The sequence below is a fragment of the Atractosteus spatula genome, chromosome 1, assembly GCF_055471065.1.
Source record: "Atractosteus spatula isolate fAtrSpa1 chromosome 1, fAtrSpa1.hap1, whole genome shotgun sequence".
NCBI classification, from domain to species: domain Eukaryota; kingdom Metazoa; phylum Chordata; class Actinopteri; order Semionotiformes; family Lepisosteidae; genus Atractosteus; species Atractosteus spatula.
The window spans coordinates 39351326-39377687 of NC_142706.1; the positions used below are offsets into that span (position 1 = coordinate 39351326).

General features: G+C 36.5%; 2 protein-coding genes across 5 annotated transcripts in view; both read right to left on the bottom strand.

The window, feature by feature from the left end:
• The window catches only part of dok7b (docking protein 7b), a 49663-nt gene extending 29691 nt beyond the window's left edge, over positions 1-19972 (bottom strand). For all 4 annotated transcript variants that reach the window (XM_088911357.1, XM_088911349.1, XM_088911340.1 and 1 more), the window contains exons 1-7: positions 19880-19972; positions 19724-19769; positions 16977-17207; positions 15557-15757; positions 8123-8242; positions 3432-3539; positions 1612-2501 (exon numbers count right to left, since the gene is read on the bottom strand). In XM_088911357.1, the coding sequence (XP_088767483.1) occupies positions 1612-2501; positions 3432-3539; positions 8123-8242; positions 15557-15757; positions 16977-17207; positions 19724-19769; positions 19880-19933 (1650 nt within the window). In that variant the 5' untranslated portion in view covers positions 19934-19972. The remainder of the gene's footprint in view (positions 1-1611; positions 2502-3431; positions 3540-8122; positions 8243-15556; positions 15758-16976; positions 17208-19723; positions 19770-19879) is intronic.
• Positions 19973-21650: 1678 nt separating this feature from the next.
• hgfac (HGF activator) overlaps positions 21651-26362 on the bottom strand; it is a 29587-nt gene continuing 24875 nt past the window's right edge. The window contains exons 12-14 of the mRNA XM_088910904.1: positions 25037-25177; positions 23661-23806; positions 21651-22338 (exon numbers count right to left, since the gene is read on the bottom strand). Of these exons, the coding sequence (XP_088767030.1) occupies positions 22168-22338; positions 23661-23806; positions 25037-25177 (458 nt within the window). The 3' untranslated portion in view covers positions 21651-22167. The remainder of the gene's footprint in view (positions 22339-23660; positions 23807-25036; positions 25178-26362) is intronic.

The window sequence follows — 26362 nt, forward strand, 5'->3', positions numbered from 1 at the left end:
TATTTGTTTTTTTCACCAAGATCCAACACTTTGGTCAGATATTGCCCCGTCTGTTTGATTAAAACTGAAAGCTAAGGTACTGTACCATTGCACTGGCTGGAAAACTATTATACAACCAAATAAGCACACCATAATCAAACAGACTTTATTGAAGGGCAACTTGTGGCTGATAACATTCTAAAGACACTATCTCCACTTGTCCCTCTTTTATTGGATGCTGAAACCAGTTTTTGGCCAGCTCTAGTGGAAATACTGTACCTACAGTGCGGTCTAAGTCATATGGGTTTAGGATCAGGTTTCATTGGTATGGTTACAATTTTATCTACTATCCCTTCAGCAATGGTGTTAACAACTGTTTGCCATCTCTAGGGGCACTTGTTTGGGATGTTGACTGTCACCTGAATTGTTTTTCTTGTCTTTGGAACCACTAGCTCAAGCTGTCCATCAGATGACTACTTCTACCCCTGTTTATTTTAACAAATACTCAGCACAGTCATTCAATGCTGACTATATAGAGTATTGCAATCTGTAGTCAATGTCTTCAAATTCCTATATCACATACTATTTTTGATTTTTTTTTTAGCAGGGTATAAAATTAATTGATGCAAATCTGTTTATTACTCCCTTAAAATTTGCAATGAAGGCAACTGGCCCACCTTTGTATGTGCTGCCAGTAAAAGGTAACTTTAGTTAATTCAGCATTGGAATTTCATCCTTTTTACCTGCTATCAATGTAAACAATTTCATATTTTAAACAGATGACACAGATGGACATTCTTTATTTCTCTTCAAGCTCAAGTCTCAAAAATTAAAAATGGATGTGCTTCTTTGCTTAATTTTCTTCAGTTCTACAATTCCTCTTTCTCCTCATTGAGGTTATTATACAGTAAATACAAACTGAAAGTGAACTGATGTGTATTCTATTCTGCACTCTACAGGATGAAGGATTTTGGAGGGCTCACTGGTTCAATGCTGACACTTATCATTGTCTGCACGTGAAGAAGGTCTGGACTCTTCAGGTACACTAAAGATGTAATTTATTTGTAAATAACTCCACTCAGCAGTGAGTGCCACTAAAATTAAAGCCGCAGGAAAAACACAAATAAAACAACATTCTATTAGCTTTGCACCCAATGTGGTTATTCTCAAGTAGTGTCATATGTACTGCCTAATGAAGTGGGATTCACTGTTTTTTCAAACTGAAAACTGGCATGTTTTTTTTTAAGAATGGAAATTATGTTGACAATCGTTCAATCTCATCAGTGTATGACTCCTTGAATGTCATCATCAACAGTTTGATTTCTTAACTGATGAAAGAACAAAAATATGAAATTGGAAAAAGAAATGGGCTTTTTTGCATGAATGCATCATTAAGTTAACATGGGGAAAATGCAACATTCAGTAAGGAGAAACTGGCTGATTTTTCCTCAAAATGCGTATTACAAAAGCTCACACAAAAGAACATCTGGTGCCTTTAAACAGAAAACTATTTTAAAAATCTGGTTCAAACTCAACTCACATTTCATTTGCGTGAACATTTTTCTCTCTCAAATCAATGAATAAAGAAAGGACTGCGTAGATCGTAAGCAAGAAAAGGCAAGGTTACAGTACCTTCAATCCTCCACAGATAGGGCAGGCAGCAAACAAAGCTCTTGACACCCCTGGGTGGGGGCTGCATATTTCACACGGGTCTGTGGAGACACCAGCAGATGGCACCACCTCACTGCTCCTGGGTACCCGCACCTGTTCTGAGTGCTGTACAGCTGACCACCTCGGTATAAGATCCACATACGTCTCATCTGAGTCTCTGGAGCTTTCACGACTGGAAGATGTTGCGAGCCTCCTGTCCGAGCTCAGTTCAGGAGTAGCTCCTTTTGTGTCTGTGATGCTGGTAAGCAGGGAAAGAGCAGCTTCGTCCTTTGGTAGTGAGGTATCTGGGCTCTTGCTCTGGGCTTCCCGGCTGGCAGCTGCCTGTAATAAACTCCGAGGCGTGTCGTAGAGATGCCTAAGTGAGCTGGGAACTTGATACTCGGAGCCCAGAACCCTCTGTGTTTCACCGTGCTGGCAGGTGCACCAGCTCTGATCAGACGGAAGGTTCAGCGGCAGGCTAAGCAGGGATCCAAACTCATCTCCGTGGCAGATGTCCAGGCTGCCCGTGTAGGAAGAGAAGCTTCCAGAGTACGAGGAGTGACTCCCGGTGGCAATTCCACTGTCAGAGGAGCTCTGGCGGCCGATTTCCTGCAGCTTCCGGGACCGAGGGGGCTTCGGAGGAGGTCTTGCCCCGCGCATGGCCTCCACATGCAGCTTCTCCTCCCCGTGAAGTGCGGTCTTCGCCGCGGGCAGGCTGTGGGGCTCCAGGGGGGCACTGCTGATGGACGGCTCGGGCCAGATTGCCAGCCTGCTGCCGATGCTGGTATCCGAGTGACTGGTGTCTGAAGAAGAGCTAGACAGACTTCTGTCGTCTCCTAGCGTCCCCGAGGTGCTGTAACTTGAAGAGGACGCTATCAACAAAATGCAAGAAAAACTCAGATGACTAACACAAACATCTTTTTATTATACGTTCTTCTATTATCTAGAATTTCCTATTGAAACAAATTTCCTTTTCATCTACAAATATTCAAATTCTTGAGATTGAGACGGCCCGATCAGTCAGTCTTTTCTTTCAAAGCTCAATTTCTTTATGGAAGCAAACAGTCTGTGAACTTCAATCAAACTATTAGAACTGTTTTCATGTCTTCTTAGCATTCATTAGGATTGATACATTTCACTGCCTTACAGTAATTTGACCTCAGTTTTTCTTCACGTAACCTTTTTAATACTCTTTAACAAGAGTTAGTCTATAATACAACTAACATAAGACCATGAAAAATTAGGAATCAATGGACCAATTTCCGGTTTATTCAACCACTGCAGGTTTTGTCATCAATTCCATTAAACAGTGGAAACTAACAAGCAAACTAATCAACAGTTTTGGATTATGTATCATTTAGCATACATTTGCTTTTTTTACTTAAGATAAAATCACTTTATTGGCCATATACAATTTCTTGTATTAGGAATTTGTCTTTTTGCATACCCCAGCTTGCTCCCAGAGACACACAGATAGGGAGAGAAGCTTGGGGCCAGAGCACAGGGTCAGCTATTTATGCAGCACCCCTGGAGCAGTTGGGGTTAAGGGCCTTTCTCAGGTGCCCAACGGAGTAGGATTCCTCTGCCGGCCACGGGATACAAACCGGCGACTTTCCAGCCACAGGCTCAGATCCTTAGCCACAGAGCCACTGCACCACCCCCGTAAAATACTTGACTATTTCATTTTTATGCTGTATTTTTTCTGCTCGGCATTCAATTTGTAGAAAGGTGTCACGATCATAACATTCATAGATTTCTAGACTTCCTGAAAGCCAACTGTGCCATTCCGTTCAGTTTCCCACCTGTACTGCTCTGCCGACTGGTATGGGACAGGAGACTGAGGCGTTTCTCCAGCTCAAGAGCTTCATGGCTAACCCTGTCTTCCATGTAGGCTGGATCAGCATTGGGGTCTGCGAAAGAAAAAGACACGCAATGGCTCTCTGTTAGAGACCACATTATGTTATAACTGAACTAAGCTGAAAAACAAGAATAGTGTTGCTAAGAGGTAAATCTGTTGTAAGTTCCAATTTGGTTTGCCCTACCCAAAAACAAAAGATCAGAGATAATAATCAAAATTACTGCAAACTGACTATGCGGGCAAGCTGCCCACATGAATTTATAAAACAGGCAGTTTTGCCCCCAGTGGTAGCACTCTGATATATTGCCCCATTTACAGAAGCCTGTCTGTAAATTGTGTTATTCTGCAGTGTGTTGTATTTTTTTTTGTTTCCCAACAGCAAACAGATAATATTCATCATTAGCTTGCGATAGGCACAATAGAAAATACCAAGGAGAGGAATGAAGACATTAGGCGTAATACCTGTTCAATGTCTCCTCTCTGTGTATTAACAATCACTATGTCCCTTTAGTACATATTGGTATAGATATAACACAGCACTTTTCCAAACACTGTGAGGACTTCACCACCCCCCCAAAACACGCAGGCAATTAAAAAAAGTGATTAACTCTTGTTCCTTTGATCTATCATAATTCATATACAGTACATCCACCGAGTTTGACCCATGCAGGCTTTGATGAATCAGTGGTGTAGTTCAAAGTTTAACTACCCTTTTTAAAGACCAATTGACTTGAGGATGACTTTGGTAAGTCATATACTGTACATCCCTTTCTGAATACATTTTTTAATTCAATTTATTGCTAAAAAAGAGCATGAACCTTCAAATATAATCATTAAAACATTCTATTCTACAAATACACACACAAAGCCAAAGGATGCAAAAAAAATGATGCCAGGAAGAAATGGAACTCTGACATATTAAATGTCCTATTCTCAGACGCAAACTGAGTACCTTGTCTTGCAAATGTTTTACAGCAAATCATAAGCAAGTCATCTTAGAAACAAACAGCAGTTAATGCTCTTTTTTATGAAGGTTTTACCACCTAGGAGATTTTTTTTAATAAAATGCTGCTTTTATAAAACCTACATTAGGTAGTAAGCAACATGAAAGCACACTGATAAACCAAAACTACTTGGCCTTGTAGTACAGTGCTGTTCTCAACAGATGTAATTTGTGTACACAGTGCCATTTTGGGGAAAACATGAAGATAGTATTTTGTCATTGTATTAAAAACTGTTTATTTTAACATACAGAAACTCTTAAAAACTACATTCATTTTTACTTGCTTTCTAGCCTAACCATAATGCATTCCAACATTTTCCATGTTTCACATTTCTAAATACTATAAACAATACCTTCAGACTCTTTAATTGTACAACCTATTATTGAAACATTTACCACTGTATTTCCTAAGAATTGCTATAACACAGTATTAAGACAAGGATAAACCACAGGCACAATGCCAAATGTAAGATCACTGGGGTTTATTAGAATCCCCCCTATGAAATTACACAAACCTTTTGGAGTGATTAGCAGTGTCCTCTGCTACACAGTGTAAAATGCAACTTTGAGCCCAGCTACTTCCAAGCTAAGTTCTAGGCTGTTTGCTCTGTCTTACAGTTTAATAATAGGCAATGACCTAAACATCAGATTAGTGTGACATGTGCAACCAAAAGCAATAGTAAATGCTGATAGCAGCCAAGAAATACATTTTTCTTCTGTTGTCATCAATAAGACTTTTTAAAATGGAAAAATTTAAGGTCAAAATATCTTTTTGACAAATGTCATTATCAGTCTCAAGAGTTTGTGCCGTGGTTAAATGACTGTTGTACTGCAAGAATGGACAGCACTGAACCAAAAAACAAACTGTAGTAATTAACGTTGGAGCCAAACAAGATTAGATTCATTTAAAAAAAGGCTCTCGAGAGATTTAAAACATAACCCCATCAGAAAATTTAGACAAGTGGCAAACATTTTTGACATGTTTTAAAATAACAACTTTATATTTGGGCACGACGGCATTTTTGGATTTATTTACCATACCTTGTTTCTTTCGGCACTTCTTCATTTCCCCCAAGACTAAACACTTCATGTTGATAAAACATTCACAAATCTAAATTGCTCTGTTGTGTAACAGTACTGCATAGTGATGCTACCAAGCTGTTCATTCATCTACTTTAAATAAGCCATGCAGTGTCTTCAGTGTCAGGTTTGCGGTTCATCTTGGATTTACGACTTCCAGGATCTGGTTTCACATATTGGCAGAAGCAAGTCAGGGTACCTTTGTTTAAATCAGGTAAATTTATTTTTCACAGTTAGCATTACTATAAAAATATGCAAAAGTCTCAAGGGAGTGTTTGATGAATGCATCTATCCGATGCTCCCTTTCACAGCTTTGGATAATGTTCCCAACAACACAGACAATCTTGGTCACTATGCATAAAGTCACGTCAAGCATCACTCTCGTTGCTAATTATAGCTCATTTACAACCACAAATGTCTCAGTTTAAAAAGGCTGGAATACAAGATGGTTTAGGAGCTACGTACATCACAAAATGCTTGGATACTCAAGACATACCCAAGCGCTCAACAGCACTTCCAGCACGTTTTCCATCAGAAAAGTAGTGCATGACTTACACTAAATACCGTTTATAAATCTCCCCTTCAACTTACATTATGATGACAGGTTTGGGTAAAAGGAAACATGGAAATCAATCTGAGAGCTAGTCGTCTTTAACCTTTCAGTTAGTGTGCTTATGTCATTTCTGCAGTGCCAAAAGACAAAACAGACATGTGAGGAACAAGATTTTGGGCAAAAGGAGCACCTCTGCACTGCGAGTGATAATTTAAAGTATACAAGACATTAACCACATTTACATAATTTGCTGGTTTTCTAAAAAAAAAATGTAAAATATATACCCTTAAGTAGCACAACCGGGATTACATTTTACTGGTGCAGAAACTGTAACCATAACTGTAACCCCTTGTCCTGACCTTTGTTTAAAATAATTTAGTAGATTTGATGGGGTTTTTTTCTGAAAAATGTATAATAATATTAAAACATATGCATATTCACCAAAGCTAAATGAATGGCATGAAATGAATTATATTAATTTGTATCTCGTTTTATCAAAAAAATCATAGCACTACAGTCACATTCAGTGAAATGCTCAAAGAGGACTACTGCCTATATTGAATTTACTAATAATAAACTCTTCCAATGTTTACTTAAGTGTGCGCAAAAGGTACTATGTGCCATAATTATTATGAATATTACTTTATTATATTACAGTACATTTGTATACTGTGACTTACTGAACCTTATTGTTAATTGAATGCCACATCCCATTCATCAATGATATTAAGCTTTAAAATCATAAATTGAGGAATTTAACCTTGAGATATAAACAGTTCAGTCCTGATTCACGGTTAAAAACAATGGATATCTCCTTGGATACATAACATTTGATTACATGCTTAGAACGTTCTTCACGAAAGAAGTTCTTGTTGCCTGCGTGCAGACAGCCCTATGTTCTGCACGTGAATAGTTAACAGTACAGTACACTTCAAGGGCACGCTACCATTAGCATTACTATATGTAGTCATTTTCACTGTCTCGGTAAGCCATGTAATGTCATGTGAGGGTTCTTGGAAATGCCAATTAAGCAACAACACTCAGATGTAAGGGGCATCCTAAGCCAGAGATCTGCCTGCAGAATTAAAGCCTGTTAAGCACCTCTGCACATGAGTCACATTTCCTTTTGAAAGACAAGGTTAACTGCATGACATGTAAGGATATCACTGCATTTAGTTTTTAGCTGTGTGCTACAGTAAATGATGCGCTTTAACAAAAGCAATTATTGACATTGCTCGTTTTTGTCAGTTAGGGTATTTAGTTAATTCAACACTTTTTTCTGAACACAATCGGCATGGTTTGCTCTCCTTTGGAAAGGGTGGTGTACCAACAGAACTTGGTTTAATAAACCAAGCCTTGAAGAAGTCAGATTGTTGTAGACTGAAGATCTGTTTCCACTGGAACATGCACCTGTGTGCAGGCAGTGGACTCATTCCACATTTAGCAAAATTAGAAACGACATTTAATTCCAAACTTATATACTGTGTATATATATATAAATATAAACATGATATACTGTATATTGGCCCTACTTCTGATTAAAATAGATGAGAAACTATCTTCTGTTTAAACAGGAATGACAACTACAGTACGGCATCATTGTCCCTGTCAATGATGTCTTTTATCTTGGCAAAGATTCTTCAAGGCCTTTCTTTATCCTCCTCTTTCCTTCCATTCATTTCCTATCTGTTTACAGAGATAGAGTGGCTCAATTCAGCTTGCTCACAGGTGTGAGAATAGCTTGCCCAGAAGGGCGTGTCACAGATAAAGCGGTCCTGTCACCTCCAGGTTCTTGTGAATGAGCTTGCTGCAAGACTGATGAATGGAAAACTGCTTTAATTTAACAGATAAATATTCGGAGTGACGGCCCAGAATGAAAACCACTTGACACTTCTCCCCCTGTCCTTGTGTATGCAAGCTGTAACTCTAATAAGAGCAGCAAGTGCTAGACATGGCAACTTTCTGCTCCTTGCCGACACCCTAGACTTCCTATATTAACCTGGCAGGGCTGGCCGCAGTCCAAAGGGGCCTCTGCTCGGGGAGATGCCTCGAACGACACAGTCGAAGAGAAAGCTGATCTGCTCCCCTTCGGCGCAGGACAGAAAGAAAACACCAGCCCCTGCAAGAAAAACAGAAACACGGAATCACATTTTGTCAGATGCAGGAGAAACGCCTTCAGAATCACCCAGTTTCTTAGGAGCAGGAGCCCCAGATGGAAGAGATATGTTCAGAAGAAACACTACAAAATCTACACAAAGTCACGCCATGAAGTCACGCCATGTATACTTTCTCTCTTTAACTGGATATCTTATGGCAGTGATACATTTGATGTGTACCTAATAAACACACGACGGATAAGGTGTAAATCAACAACAGGACAATCTATTCCATAAAGCAAACTTTGTATTGATGTTACGTATTATTTAAAAACCCAGCCATCCATTTAACCACTTCTCATGACAGAATTGGAAGAAGCAGTTCAAAAAGCATGAATTGATTATTCAAATAAAACCTCATTCAAATGCAACAAGGACCTAAAAATACTCTAAAAGTGCAGGATATAGAAACTCGTACAATCGACTAAAGATTTTATTGATAAACCAAGAACTCACATGGGAGGGGAGAAGGAAGGATGTGTATGAAACTGTGCTGTAATGAACACTTTGGCATGAGAAACATGCCAAACCCCTCACAGTCTGACCTTCCTCACCCACCTTCACTTTTTATGTATTGTTTTGTGCCTCAACAGCCAACACTAATAAACTCTACATCTGCCATTTTGGGGGTTTTAAACCTAAAAAAATATTAAAATCTGGAAATATGTTCATGTACAGTATGTCTATTCTGCCTGCTATGTGCATTTGATTTCCAGTCAACTTTAGCTCAGACATAACTGAAAACTGAGGAACACTGGAAAGAAATACAAAAATCTTATAGTAAATCTAATAGCAAGCAGCTGTTTATCTACAGAATGTTTAAATATTAGAAGTCTATTATTTTCAAGTGATGAGATAAATGTTTGTAATTGTCACATAACAGATATTAAAACAAATTCTCACTGGATACTGTTTTTATCTGTGGAATGAAGATATAATCAAAACCCATCCTTCCACAACAAAGTTAATTTTGATCTTTGTTTCACAAAGCTGCCAGTTCCAGGTATACTTCTCAGTAGTTTCCTTTAAGGACATTACAGTGCTGTTACATTAATGCATGCTATTCTTATTTTGATTAAACATTCAAAATGCATAACAAAGCTGAAAATAGACCAATTCTAATAGTACAAAGTATGAGACACTTCAGCCTTAACACTGTATTGACTTTTATATTATCTATAGTTAGGAAGTGCCTAAAGATGAAAACTGAACTACATGTCGTCTTTGTAGGCATTTATTACACTTGCTCATTAATGATCTTAGCTTTGTTACTAACGCCAAGCTCAAATCAATTACATCTCAGCTAGAATCCCATTACTTGAGTGTGATGATTATATAGCACTGAGATAAATGGAAGGAACTGTTTTAATGTTTTGCAGGTACAGTATAAGGTGGATGGTATATACAGTACAAAGAAAAGCTTATTTCAAATGTTTGCCTGTAGTTAAACCCTAGAATTCACAAGTGAAATGGCAATACAATGAAATTAAACCTATATATTCTGAGAGTTAAATATTTTTCCCACACACAAGAAATCCTGCACTTCAACAAGCAGGTATATACGATTTTCTGAATTAAGAGCATTGACTATTTAGAAAATTGTAAAAAGTATCTTCACTTACAGGGAATGCACAAACTCAGCCAGTCTGTATGCTTTAAAAACCCATAAGAAAAACCACAACAAATGTGACATACAGTATTTAGATTAAGTGATAATCACTCTTGATCTTGGAGAGTTTAATACTGCAAGTTTTCTAAAACATCTAGTCATTAGTGTCTGCAAGAAAAAGATCAGTTTTACACTATATTTAGATAAACTGCATAAACAGTAACATTCAGGTCTCAATGTAAAGGATTTAATTCTATTTTGTGCATGCACTGTCCTAGGAAGGTTCACCTTTTTTTTCAACTCACATTGCGACACATACCGTACATATATATAACACTCAGCATAAAGGAAGTACAGTCATTCATATCACACTTGGAAAAATAAATTTGTTGTGTAAAGGATCTTACACAATACTTAAACTCCAGCTTCCTGAAATGTGGTACCAGCTGTAATGGGAAACTCCTTTGTTTAAATCACTGCTGATCAATGCTAATGGTACCACTAGGTGGCAGATGTACAGCTGTGAACTTCCTTTAGCAATGTACAGATGTAGAGCCCTGTCTACTGGGATAGTAATCAGGGTGAACAGTGCTTAAAGCCACCTTACAAGTGCATGTTTAAGTATAGGAATACCTACCATATAGGAATACAAAAATCTGCCAAACACATAACACCGATACGTTTCTGGCAAAATACATTCAGATTATAATCGGACAATTTTCCCCCTGTACAAAATCAATAAGGCAAAATATTGGCCTGAGCTGGTTATGATTAGCAGTGCATCAATGTACCCTGAACTCACACAATGCTCTTTAAATCAGCAGTTCCCAGCCTGAGTCCAGGGGGACCCCTCTGTCTGCTGGTTTTGGTTCCATCTGAGCTGTTAATCTCTGCTGGCAATTCATGTCTTTTTTTTAATTTCCTTGCTTGTTCAGACTCATTTAGACTTGGACACTCGTTTCTGCATTCATTTCTTAGTCTAAAAAATACCTTATTTCCAGTGTATTGTTCCAAAAACATCAGAACCTTATACAGCCCTTAAATTGTTCATTAAGAATGTGCCCCCTTATTTCTGTCTAATCCTTTCTTAATAATTGTGATGAATTTATAAGAGACAGTGATCAATCAATAACAGTGATCAATGTATAACAGACAGGGGTGGGAATGACAATGTATCAAACACTCCCACTGTGTTTTTTTCTCCTTCTTCAGAGGCTACATTTCAGCTGAATGAGGGAAGTTCTCATTCTCAGAAATTGGCACAGGCTTGATGCCAATTACAAACCCCATTCAACTAGATCCATAAAGCATAGCTGGACATTCACAGATGCAAGGCCTGCCGCAGTGTGCTGTGCCTTAGTGCAGATAAGATTGTTTCGAATGGAGAAGATAGTGCTTGCAAATTAAGTCACTGCTCCATTAGGGAACATGATAGGAAGCAGCTTTAACAAGATACACTATAGCAATGGCAAATTCAAGAAGAGGGTGATTACAGAGAACTACAGTATGGAGAGCAGAAAAGATTTACAGTCAACGGAGACATCCTCTAAAATCAAACAGACAAACAGTAGTGTACATCCTGTTGCCCAGCAGAACAGTCTCTCATGGGCGGCATCATACCACTTCACTCTATACAGTACAGTACATAGAGCATAATAACACTGCCCTTCTGGAACACACATCGTGCCCACATCTTTGACACGTTGGACTATACTTGGTCAACACCACAAAGATATGAATGCAGAGACCAAGAATCTAAATTCCAACTTTTAAAGCCTTAACGTGCTATATAGCATATTTAATATCTGTTCATTAGTCCCCTTTTCTGCCTTTAGGATTTTCAACCTTTTCTACTCAAAAACAAAGCAAAGAATTTCCTTAGATGAATTTGCTCAGGCTGCAACAAATTTTTACCAGTGTGGCCACAGTATTTAAAATTAAGCAGTTTCAGTGATGGGGTGTACTAATATGATTTCAGCCTGAACAGACAGTTTATTAATTTATGAGTGGTATTCATATTTTTAAAGTATGTTGACTGCAAGAGATATTGTTATTCTTTCTATCCACGATCAGAATGTACTTTACGTATTTATAGAATATATTTTTGAATTATGTAATGCAATCCTTATGGTCAAACGGTTATTTCGGTATATTGTATCTGTATTCCTCCTTAACCACATGTGGGCTTAAGAGTTATGTTTTGGGTGTTATGTGGCACTATATTTATCACAGTATACAACAGAAAATGATGACCACCAGATAAAAGTCTCAGAAGCTGGTGTGGTAGAAACTGCTAACAAACCTTTAGCTACAGAACATTTACATCTAGGTAGATCTTTAAACATATAATTTTTTTCTTCAGTTCATACTTTATTCACTTTTTATTAAACAGTTAAAGAATAAATTCCTTACAACTGCTTGTCTTATAAACAGAAATAACCAAACATGCTGTGAAATCTAGAAGAATAAACTGTTTTGCAAAAATAGCCAAGAAGTAACTATATTTTAAATGTCTGCTATGCTGAATTAAGTACTCAACTCTTTTCCATTCAATTCAAATGACATTTTTAATACACCCTAAGGGGTGACAAATATAAATTGAAATAAATACAGTAGACAAACTAATATTCTTGACCTGTTGGGTTATTTTTTCAAGTATTACAACAAAAAATAAAGACTGCTGCAGCTATCACCAATGCCTAAGACAATGTAACCATTTTTAGAACAGTTTTGCATTTAAGCTTCATCAGGGGTAACACAAATAAGTGGGTTTTTTTTTGCTCAAGCACATATGGATCTCCATTATAACCACAACCTCATTTGCACTCTGTAAGGAGTTACAGTATAAGATGATTTTGCATGTGACCTTTAGGAAAAGTCAGAGGTTATGTGCAAGGTTTTCTGCTAGAACACTACTACACTCTACTATAGATATGTAGCAACGTGTTGCAAATGTACGCATATTAAGCATACTTAATATTTGATTGAATGATGACATTTTATTGTAGCAACTTGTTTAGAAGTATCTTATGAGGAATGTTGTCAAATTTCACACCAATCATTCAAGCACACTCAGATCTAACATTAAATCTAATATGGTTGCCTAACCATGTGACCAACCCGACTTTCTGAATAAGTCTAAAATCTGACCAAGGTGCAGATCTACACCTTCACTTGCTTTAAAGAACACAACTATTTGAAAAAGGAGAGAAATTCCTAAATATGGAAGCTGCATCATGTGACTTATCTGTTTCATTTACACATCTTAGGGCTCTTTCTCTCTGGAACTGTCTTCCCACTAGTGTCCTTAATACTTCTACCCTTTTGATCATGTCCCAGTTAAAATCCCACCTTTTTTCATTGCTTTTTTCTCACAATTAAAATCAAGCTCTGATGAAAGAGTCAACTAATGTATTGTGGGTTAGGCTATGGACTTGTACAGCTGGCATCAAACGTTGCATACACCTCTCTATGGAAATATTTTGTACTGTCTAAACTTCTTGTTATTATGTTTTACATTTGCTCTGCTTTACTCAGTTTGTATGCACACTGTCATGTAATTTTAAATATTGTTTATTATATTTTAATTATTTTTCACATACAATGCTTTGTGAAGCACCACACTAGATGGGTCAAATGACATTCACTCATTTGTAATCATTCTCATATTCTTGTGTGGTTGTTTCTCAGGTTTCAGGAAGGTTGCTCTTGACAGATGATATATAAAATAAAGTTTGATAGTGCTTTTGGTAAATGATGTGTGGATGTATCAGGTTTTGTGTTCAAACATATTAGAGGTAAAAAAATATTTAGAGCATTAACCATAAACACTGTGTACCAGAATACAGTGGAACAAAATTACACTCCTAATGTCTTTCGGAGTTAGTATGTAATGTTCTTTTTCCAATATTTCAAAAAGCAGACTATGACTAATATCAAGTAGGCAGCAAAGAAATGGCAGTAAATAATACAAATGTAGGCAATACTCAAAAAAAGTAATCATTCAGCTTCTAGAAATAACCACTGAACACAGCTATTAAAATAGAGAAATGTAATTACTGTAGAAGACATTTAAAGAAAATTATCACTTAATGCTATGTCATTTCTCACAAACAATACTTTAAAAAACAATGTTTGCAAAACATTGCAGTTGTCATATTTGTTTTGACCTTTTTCTTTGTTTTCATTTAAAAAGCTCTGTCAAAATATTAAGAGATTAATATAGTTTTGTAAACCAGTACAAAAATAGATCCAGATAAATAACATCTACCATACTGTATACTGTATACAGTAACACTGAATAGAGAAATACATACTGTGGCACCTGCACTGGCACCTTTAAACCTCAAGTTTCAGTCCAATATTTTTAGATACCTCGTAATACAGATTTACTGTATTTTTCTAAAAATGAGGGAAAATAGTACTTCTCCTCAAATGTGATGATAACACCATGACAACAACAAACATTTAAAGGGGAACTACAATGCTATTTTTATATTTTGGGGTTATAAAGAACCAGCATTGATGAGTGCATTTCAAATCACAATGAAAGTAAAATGTGCACAGTAACATGTAAAGCCTATATTTCTTTTACAAAGTTCACCATTTTGTGTTTAATTCAGAATTTGTAAAATTTTGCATTATCTCAATTCATTTATTTTGTTACCAAGACTTAATAACCGAAGACATTGGGACTTCAGTTCCCCTTTAAGAGAACATGAAGGTGGAAATCACCTTCACCTGGGCCGAACTGGGTGAGGTGGAAAACCTCTTAAGCTGCTGCTGTAAGTGGTGATTGTGGATGAGAACAGTGACAAGACTGTCCTTCTGATGAGATATCAATTTGAGGTCATGACAGCTTTGTTATTACACTGCACTGTTCATAAGAGCAGGGGTGTTAATTCCATTGTCCTAGAATTATATAATATATTACTATATATATTAACTCTAGATGGGGTGATCTAAAATTTTCCCACAATTCAACTAATGCACTGCACCAAATTCTCACATCTCCCCCTGATCTGATGTGTAGTGGGCTTCTGGTCCATAATGGCATTTTTGATATCCTTCAGGATGGCTTTAACTTTTTCTTCAACTTTAAGAAGAAACATCAAAGAAACAGTTTTGAGAAAATGGCTTTGTTGGCTCTCTTCACTATTTTAAACCAATAACACTGAAACTTTCCTGCGGTGGAAACAGAATTCAGATAGAAACAGATACCAACTATAAAATTTCAAGATAAACAGAGATGCAAACAGTGCTTTTTCCCTCATCAGATCAATTAGCATTGCCCTATGACATCTAAAAGAATGAAAAATCTTCAGTGTGTGAAAAAGTAATTGTATCATCAACAGTCTGCAATGTTATAGTTTTTAATGCATGCTTTTCTAAGCAACAAAACAAGGCCACTCTTTTCAACTTCTAATATTAAAAACAGGACAAAATATATGCAAGATTAAATAATTTCACTCTATGAGATTCTGCACTACAAACATTTTTTCAATTACTTCTTTTTGTAAGAGGCATTTTATTTTTGCATGCACTGACAACTTACTGTATCTAGGGCAAGTGGTGAAAGTGGTTAAAAGACGTTCACAAAGACCCTCAGAGCTACAGTATTAGCTAGTTTTAAACTCAATGCTTCCATTTCCATTACAAAACTACTTACAATAGCCACACCGTGTTCCCCCTTCAAAGACAAAGCCATTGGGGACAGCTCCATATCTTCTGAGGTCTGACAGTTTCCACTGTCCAATAATTGCTGGTGGAATATCTCTCACAATTACCAGAAGGTCATTACATAAATGGAGGGTAGCAGGTCCGGTCTCTAGTTTGGTACCAGGTAGTACTGCTACATTAAATCTGTGGACTAGATAAAAAAGGAAAAAATACTTTAACATAATGAAACATGATACCCATTTTCATTCTAGTAACGACAACGTGATCAATAATAATGTGTAATAACAGTATATTGAGGTTATAAAAATGAACACTCTTTGAAACTGAGCCAGTTATTATGATGTTATCATTTATTACAATCTGATGCTTTTTTCACTGAAAACATGAATAGCAGGGCTGTACATCTATGTTGGCATGAAAGTAAAAAACAGGGATGAAAAGGCACAGCATTTTAACTGGTCAATTTCTCAGTACAAATGTTCTGGCATATTAAGTTATGACCAAACAGAGTAAGACTTAAACTGTACAATCCAGCTAGATAAATATAGGTTGGCAGATCTATCCTGTACTATATGTAGATTAGATCACAGATATAATCACAAGGAAAACCCATTCAGGAACCTTCTGTTATGTAATAATATGTAAAAAAAAGTTCACTGCTGTTTGTGGCATAAGAGATAGACAGGAACCTTGTCAGCAGATGTAACCATTTTGACCATGGTGCTCATTACTGCTAAACTTGAAAGAAAACTGTCTTATGCAAAATGATGAATACTGTCAGTTCCAAAGATTGATTGCGTTAATAATAAAACCTTTGCCTGTGACTGCCAGCAGGAGCTTGTCATCACACTCTTTGCGGATGATATATAGATTACAATCAACTTTATGAAAAGGTCTGGTAGAGAATAATAATAAATTGTTATTTGGTGCTGTAAAAAGCAGGTAATATTTCCCCATTTTCGCATATCCACATGTCCCCCAGAGACTGGCTTTGTGATTTACTTTGGGATAAAACATTCTACACAAAAGTAAGCAAATTCAATTAATTTTTTCCATTTCTGTGGACAAAACTAAGCAGCACAGCAGAGAGCGGCAACTAACGCAAAAAAAATGGAAAAGGTGTGAATTGTGCACTTGCAATCAATGTCATCTGTCAGTTAAGAGAAGAATATAGCCAGTTGATTCCACTTTAAATAAGCTTTAAAAACCCAGTGCTTCAAGAAACGGCAAAACTAAGGGCCCAATGGAGCAATAACAATGACATAAAAAATAATTTTCATTGCTTTAAAAAGCTATTGCTGTTTTGAGCAGCTCAGGTTTCTCGAGCCTTAAAGCGCCAGACCTCTGACCTGCAGTTGAGCCACTCTGTCAGAGAAGCAGTTAGCAATCAATAGGCCACTAAAGGTTACCTTCCCCAAGGCTGTAGCGAATCCGTATATCCCAGGCATACATGGTATCCCTGCTTTCAAAGCCCAGCATCACAGTCTCTGACAAGCAGATGATAGCGAGTGTATAGCTGACCCCCTCATAGGAAAGACCAGGTTCAAGGCCACAGATGTCTTCTAGTGTGATACTGTGCCTTTCCTTGTGGCCTTTGGTTTTGTCCGACTTGTCTTTGTACACTAGCATTAACAGACAATCTGAAAAGAAGAGCAAAAGTGACACTACAGAGTTGATGTTCTGTCATTCCTGTAATTCAGAAAGCTGGTAACACCTAGTGTCTCCTTCTCTATAGTAAGCTTTAAAACTAATACAGGATAAAATCACATCATACTGTACATATCCGACTATTCTCCACATTAGCATATACAGTATACAGTTTATATAAACTGTAAAAATTCTAATATAGATTGAGTACCAAGGCTGTTGAGAAAAAAAACTCTAACATAATGAAACCTTATACCAATTTTCTTTCAAGTAATGGCAAACTGATAAATCATGTTGTGCAATAACTGTATATTGAGGTAATAAAAATGAACACGCTTTGAAAATGAAGCAGTTATGATGATGTTATCATTGACTATAATTTGATGCTATCTTTCACCGAGAAACATGAACTGTAGGTTCGTGCGATGTCTATGTTGGCAAGCCAGGCTTCACACCAAGTCAAAAAGGGAGGTGAAAAGGCCCAGCATTTGAATTGGTCATTGTCTCAGAACAAAGTTCTTGCATATTAAATTAGGACCAAATAGCATTGGAATTAAACTGTAAAATCCAGCTTGATAAATATAATTGAAATGGTCTTATCTAAGATTCTTCATTTTTTGCACAATACTAATATGTGGTACCTGAAAATGACTTGGTAGGAAATCTCTAAAGACATTGCATATAACTAAATCTTTGTAAAGGGTTTTTATTTTAGAAATCACTCAATCTTATCTGCCAATTAGCCCATCTTTGCTTGAAATGGGACGGGGTATACACATTGAATAAACTGAACTGACATAATTCCCTTCATTTAATGGACGCATACCACAATCTCTGCATCAACTGACAAAACACTCCCTTACTCTTTCACACACATACACCTGTGAACCCCAACAGCTGTGAAAACAGGCACTTCAAAGAGCTTAGTGATCCCAGGGTGCAGCTGAAGCTTACCTCATTACAACAACAGAGAAGACAGCCAGGAAGAGACACCAAGGGAGGATACTTCAAAAGTTTTACTAAGAAGCTATGAGTCCCAAACAAATAAACACTGTCACAGAACACCTACTTCATATTGTCAGAATACATAAAGTACGATGTCCAAATTCAAACGTTTTACCTTACTTTTACTTTATACCTTTATGGCTGGCTACACAAAATGTGATTATATACAGTATTTGCAAAATACTCTCCTATCCCCACCAAAAACAAAAAAATCAAACAGCATCAAAACTGCCAAAATGCAGACTGCTTATTAATTACATGACGTGCTTTCTAGCAATCAAGTTAGAAACAGAACGGGCCCAAGAATTAGAATAATGTACATCAGACAGAATAAAATTGAATAGAATACAAATGTGTGCAAACATGCCTATTTTTGTTTTGTTCTTTTCATGTATAAATTGAATTAACTACACATTGCATTTGTACAATTTCTGAATTACATTCTTATGTCAGCTGACAGATCTTCCATTATCGACTGATGTTGAGTAAATCTATTTCTGTAAGACGCTTGTCGAAAAATTCGGGACTTGACATTTCAGGATATAACAAGAATGCTCTTGTTTAAAAGCAGAATCACAACAATACATTATGCAGAAGACAATGGACGAAAATGCATTAGGCAGAAGACAGAAAAAAAAGTGCAAAGTGCAAGTTTTTTAAAATCAAGGACCAATTTAAAACTACCATAATTAAACTATAATTTCATTTGCTCATAATGTCTCAGTATTTATGCGACAAAAGCTTTTACTCTTATCATTAAATGGTTATCGATAAACATGGTTTGTAAAAATCAGGCAGACTACAATTTTAAACCATTATTATTTTTAAAAAACCTCAGAAGAAACGGCGAAGAACTCTAAAACACTAAAACGATCTTATTGTTAAAATCATTTTTAACATTTAAAATCTTTGAAATTTTGAAAACTGTATAGCAGAATTATTTTCCTGATGATGTCTAAATTGCATTCCAACAACTTATTTTAACAATACTCTTCGAAAAATGTTGCAACGACAACAATATCTCTTTAAATGCAACAGAGGGGCGTTTTAGTCGAGGTAAAAATTCTGAATGAGCAGGATGAAATTTAAGCAGGCGAGGATGCATTAGCAAGTTTGGAACATGTTCAAAACATGGGCTTACGCTTCCACTTCAGATCTATATATTTTATTTAACATAAATGATCAGTATGTAAAACTAGCTGGACAATCGTTTACCCTATGCTATCATAAAAACAAAACAGACTGGAATCCATCGCACGTGTTCTGGTAAAAGTCAAAAGGATTTGAGACCTTTCGAACTGTGACACCGTATAAAGTATTTTTGAATGAAAAATAAACATCGCGCAGGTCAACCTAGGGGGAAACAACCTGAATTATAAAACGTGTTGAAACTGACCACATCAAACTTTCTGGCTTACTCTTTTAACCAAAGCCAAGCTATTTCTATCGTGTTCATATTATTGCTGCAATCACCGTGTCAAATATAGAACAGTTAGCGACATACCTGCTACAGGGGAGGGCTTTCTGAGAGCAACCCACCTACTCTTCCACTGCAAGGCAAAGGAAAACAAGTTAAATGTATGAGAAACCAACTTTATCATTCCACAGTAGCATGTCTGCTACGAAAGTAAAAAACGGCAAATAAAAAAAGTTTTGTAACCTTTTTTCCATCTCTGTATTTGACTTGTCCCTCCACGACAACCGAATCCGTCATCTTCAGTCATGATTCCAAACAGCTGCGCTCTCAGCTCTGTCCTGTTCCTGACTGCGGGGTCACTTTCAAAATAGCTTTATTAGCTTTCAGCACTTAGTGGCACAGAGGTATGACTTCCACCCAGACATACTCTTGAATGTTTCTTTCTCCACCACCCAAGCAACAAAGTTTGGACAACTGTCACAGTTTCTCAGGGTAATTGTTTGTTTGTTTTACTCTCCACTGAATTACATTAGCAGATATGTCTTATGTCATATTAAACAGGTTAATTAATTCACTTGCTATATTTCACAGCTATGTTTTATTTCTTTATATAATAAGAACAACAATAAGAAATTAAACTGCTTATATGGGTTCCAAATGTACAGTATGCTTGCTGGCTGTGGACATTGCTCCCAAAAGAAGAGTGTATAATGTATGACACTATTTGGAAAGACATACAGTATGACAAAAAAATACGATCCAAAGCAGACCAGCACTAAAAGAGATTATTAAACTCTGTTTATTTCTAATTAAATAATTTCTGAAACAAGAACCAGTCTTGTTTCTGACAGGTAACAGTTTCAGAAAACTTGTTTTATTATGTGAATTCTTCACCACCTTCATTCTACATTGTACAGTATATGTTGTTGGTGGCAAATTGAAGAAAACCCAGATAAGCATGGTACTTGCATGGTATTTAAAATGAGCTATTAACTACCAAAGCTCAATATGCTTTTAATTCCAGTACATGAAATTATAAAATATTTAAAACACATTAAAGTTTCCGCTTAAGACTTTTGCAGTCTTAATAGTAGAGGTCAGTTTGAATACAAGAAGGGCAATATTTGAAACTTTTATTAACTGCTAACCATTGATATGAGTACTCCATTCTATCCATTGCTGGGAAGAGGTTTCCCTGCTCTCTACAGATCCAAGTCTTCAGCCCACTTCAACATTGTTCAACATGTTCTTAATCTCATTTTGCCATCTCCCATGAAGCCTCCCTCTTAGTCTTACCTTGTCATGGGGATCCATTTCAGAATTTCTTCAGTTTAATGTTGATTTATCCCTCTTGCTATAATATACAGTACATTTCCCTGTCATTTTAGATTCTTACAAAACTGTGTCACTGCACTGTGTTACAGTATTGCTTCCTTACCTACTAATTTTTGCTTTGTCTAGCATTCCTATTTTTACTATGCCCATAGTTCCTGGATGATTCTTTTCTTTAGAACTTCTTCTTTCTTCTTTAGAATTTATCTTCCATGCATTCAACACACACATAAGAAGAAAACCTACAGCACTTCCCAAACTCATGTTGTTGTCCTTTTTGAAGCGTATAGGTTGAACCTTTGGTTGACGTTTTAATGTAAGCCTAAAGAAAATTAAATCCATAGAGCTAGCACTATCAGAATCCAGAAGTACATTTTGATAACAATCTAATACTTGTGCACTTTAATTGCTTCAGTAACAAGAAAAAAATGTGGCAATCCCATTTCTTTAATCCCAATTTTCTTTAATTTCTTTAATCCCAAAATTAAACAAATTAAGAAAACACTTTTTGTCAGTTACCAAGAACTAAAGATAGCAGATTCTTCATCCTTGTCAACCTTGTAACCTAATTTAACCTAGGTTTGTGATTGTCTTATCATAAGATACTAATAAATAAATGCAGTTTACATCTGCTCACCATAACATTAAACTGTTCACAAGAAGAAATAAACAAGATATGTTGTGGTCATGTGGTATATTTTATTATTGAATTTGTGCAATTAAAATGTATGAATCAAAAGTAATTACAGGCAGATTTTCAAAACATTTTCTAATGACCCATATAGAACATTTCATCAATATAAAGTTATTACAAGAAAGTACTTCTGACAGGTAATTAATAAATCATTTATGAAGAACATTTGTAATAGCACAAAAAAACATACTGCATAAAGGTATAATACTTTGTAAATATTCTGAATTTCAATTAATCTGTTTTCAAATCACACAGTTGCTTTATTGTACTAAAATGCCACTAGATGACACTAATTTTAAAGCATAATCCTCAAATTAGGACTCCAATATTGATCAAATAAATCTTTTTAAATGCAGAATATGTTCATATGCATAACATTTTACTTCTCCAGTAAATACCATACCATAACTCATTTCCTGGGCATTCATTTCTGCATTGACAATATGAACAACAGTGGGAAAGCAGACATTTAACGAGCACAATACGAAAATCCCTTAGACGTAAATTAGGACCGAGTGCCAGGCCTTATAACACTGTTGATCCAGTCCACGTACTTGGTAACCTTAGTGTAGACTCCAGGCTTGTTCGTTCTACCACAGCCATCTCCCCAGCTAGTAATGCCATACAGGTAAAAGACTTCATTCTTTACACACGCCAATGGCCCCCCAGAGTCACCCTGTGTAGATAAACAGACATTTGTACCCTACAGGCATCAGCTGTGTGCAACACCTGGAAACTTTATCATTGTTGTCTAAATTCTACATTGAACAAACAACATTTAAACATCTTAAACTACCCCCCTGGGGATGAGTGAAGTATTTGGAATTAAACATTCATTCTACATTCAATTCAACTTCATTCTACAAAAAAACAAGCTAGTTTCACTTGTTTTTTTTCTTTAAGCGCTGATGAAACAGTAGTGTTCTTCGAAAACTAACATCTGAGAAAGACATGACCCAGTTTGGGCAACAGCTCAGTGGCACAACACACAGCGTGTACAAGTGGCACAAGTAAGAGGCAGAACTAGGCAACAGTCTGAGGTGATTTTGACAATATCATCTATAGATGTTCTATTGTTTTTTTAGCTACAGTATGGGCCTTTGGTAATAAGCAATTATGAGAGCTCAGTATGCATCTACAGTGCCTTGTAAAAGTAGTTTGTTTTCTAACCCATTCTAACTATTCTAACCCCAACATTTCCACATTTCGAACCCATCTAAACTTGCAATTATCCATCCATTTTCTATCCACTTTCTCCAATAGAGAGTTATGGGGGAGCCAGAGTCTATCCAAGTAAGGAACAGGCATAAGGCAGGATTCACCCTGGAACTGGATTCCTGTCCATCGTAGGACACACACAGACAGGCGCACTCTCACAAGCTCCAATTTTCCCCCCAAAAAATTAACCTACCGTGAAAGTATGTAAAATTTTAAATTGTGGGAAGAAAATGGAGCACTGAGAAAAGCCATGCGAACATGGGGAGAACATACAAACTCCACACAGACAGCACCCCAGGAATTGAACCCAGGAACCCAGCGCTCTAGGCAGCCATAGAAAATATTATGGTTACTACACAAAACTGGCCTGAAAGGGTGATATTCAAGGAAGAAGTCGTTATTGAAAGAAATGCATCTTAAATCTCAAGTGATATATACTGTGAACATGGACGAGGGTCTGGTGACAAAATGGACCTTTTTGGTCTAGATGCAAAGCATTTCACTTACAAAGAGCCGATACAGCACATCGACTGGTCATATTCATTTGAATATGGAAAGCTCTTAATAAATCAGTTGTAATACATTAAAGAAGCCTTGTATTGCTGCATAAAATGGGCTAAAGATGTATTCTCCTATTTATATGCACTGTCAGTGTATAATACATTCATCAGTTGTTTGTACACTGAAACTTTAATAAGAGCACAAATAAAAAAAAATGATTATAAACCCTTCAGTCACTAAAAAATTAAAACTTTGATACCTATTTTCTAATGTTCTTACCTGACAAGCGTCTACACACTGCATGCTTCCAGCACAAACCATATTCTCAGTGACATCTGTCCCATATACATCAGGCCTACTACACTGTTCATGGGGGATAATATTAACCATAGCTTCCTGTAGATGAGTTGCATAGTTGTCTGCCTCTAAACAATGAGATAAAGCATATATTCCAAAATGTTAACATTGAAATCACAAGATTCTCTTTAGAAAATGTTAAGATTATACAGTACATCCAGTATCCAGTGACTTAATGTCATTTTTGTTCATGTATGGTACAGCATAATATAATTTAGTGCATTCTAGAAAACATTGTTAATTTCAGATTTTTTGTTAATTTAAGATTTCCATCTTAAAATCCACACTTTGTTTTAAATGATCATGTTTTCATTTTCTTCCCACATTAACCAACGATAAGTTCCTACATTTAAAAAATCTATTTTATATACAGTACATTATCTAAAGGGGACAACAATTTAGGTTTGAAAAAAGGAAGCATGCAAATATTCTACAGCTTCAAAGTGGCTCAACCATTTGGCCATCTATGGTGAGTTTGAATCTGGGCCCCGTCACTGGCTGGTTCTGACCTGCTTCGTTCTGGGCACATGAAGGTCTACTACACTGTTCATGGGGTATAATATTAACCATAGCTTCCTGTAGATGAGTTGCATAGCTGTCTGCCTCTAAACAATGAGATAAAGCATATATTCCGAAATGTTAAATGTTCAGTACTGACAAGAAGAAGTACAATTGTTTGTGTGTTATTAGTTTAAGCAGATTGTGTTTGTCTATTATTGTGACTTAGTTGAAGATCAGACCACATTTTATGAGTAATTAATGCAGAAATCCAGGTCATTCCAGAGGGTTCACAAACTTTTTCTTGCAACTGTACTTCTGCACTACACTGCACAGTTTATTAGAGCTTTAAAAGATGAATGACTCCATAGTGGAGGGCTGGCTGTCTGTACTTCCTGATTCATCCCACAAGATGCTGCAGTTACAATTTTAGATCTTTGTGATTACAAGTAAAGCCATTTTAAAACTTGTATCTTCCTACAAGTAAAAACCTCCTTTTCAGATTGAAAATTGTACTGTAAACATAAGTGATATGGGTTTCAGTGGATTTCGGAAGTTAAACAACGCTGGGGTCCTGGAATTATTATACTTGAATTATTATATATTTTATTACAATAAATGCAATAAATGCAATGCAATACACTGTTAGAATGTTTGTGCCTTTGGAATGAAATCTTAGGTCTTCTGTTTTGAAACCACTAATAAAAATATTAACAAGGCTACTGGAATTTATGATAACAACCCTAAGGAATGTGTGCATAGAAAAAGATTGCTTCACGTTTTTCACATACTGTACTTACTCTCATACATGTGTCCCCAGCCAGAAATATGGCAACAGTGATAGTCAGGGAGGGAAAAATTCTTTTCTGGCAGGCAGATAGGCCGCACAAATTGAGTCCGTTGGATGCACCTGTTGTTTACTTTCTTTAGTTTAACAAGAACTGGAAATTAAAAAAAAACAGTTTTAGTCACAAATGACAAGTACATTTACAGTTGATTCTCCTCTTATAAGAAAATGAAGCAAATCAACAGAAGCATACAATACGACAAAGTAGTTCAAGTAGGTAGCTACGTCAGCATGCGTAGGCTGCAAAGGAACAAGTAATAGGTTTATTCCATGCTGAAAAGAGAAGAAAAGAAACACAATGTTTCGGCTGTGGAGCCTTCTTCGAGTATGAAAAAGGCTCCACAGCCAAAACATTGTTTTCTTTTTTTTAGCATGGAATAAACCTTTACTTGTTCCTTCAGAAGCATATGATACCTGCAGTAAACTATTGCATGTCCACAATACATTATATGCACTGAATCCAGGAGTAAGCAATGTGATTAAAAAGATGCCAATCAAGAAATCCTGCTCAAAAGTGCCTGGTACTGAACATCTTAGGTTCTCTTTATATTAATTCCATCTTTATATTATTTCCTCATCCTCTAGCAAGAGTTGATGGATTTCGTTTTATGTCTTTAAAGAGCTCTATGCATATGATCAGTAAATTATACTGCAACAATACAGACATGTACTGTATGTTCTTCTAACTTGTTAACATAATGCAAGTATCTTTATTAGTTGCTGGGAATACAAATCCAAAAGTGTGATAACACATACACTGTAAGAAATGTGTGCTTGTGATTTTGCATGTGCCAAAAACGCATGAGCTTGCTAATTGTAATCACTCTTGAGAGTACAGCTCAGTGAAAGAATGAATAATGCCAGGGAGCAACGCAATCTGAGAATGTATGGTATTCTGCATTGTGAAGTCTCAAAGACGTTTAGTGTCCACTGATCCAGCATTACTGGATACAAAAAGTAATCCAAAAAATAGACAAAAAGCATCCATGATAGGCTGAGATCCAATCAACAGCTGAATAACCCAGAAGCAACCTTGAGAAGTATTGCTTCTGCATCGCAATTTCAACACCTATAGCTTATATTATTAATCTCAACAATTAATGTTATTAATCTCAACATTTAAACCCAGTTTGACATCACACAACTCAAGAGTGGCTGGATATGCAGATGCCCCTTCAACAGTTACATCTAAACTCAGCATTGTTGGGACGTACAGCTGCAGTCTGCACATCAGTATGAATTACAGTCTCTTTGATACTGGCAATGGGGATGTTTTCTG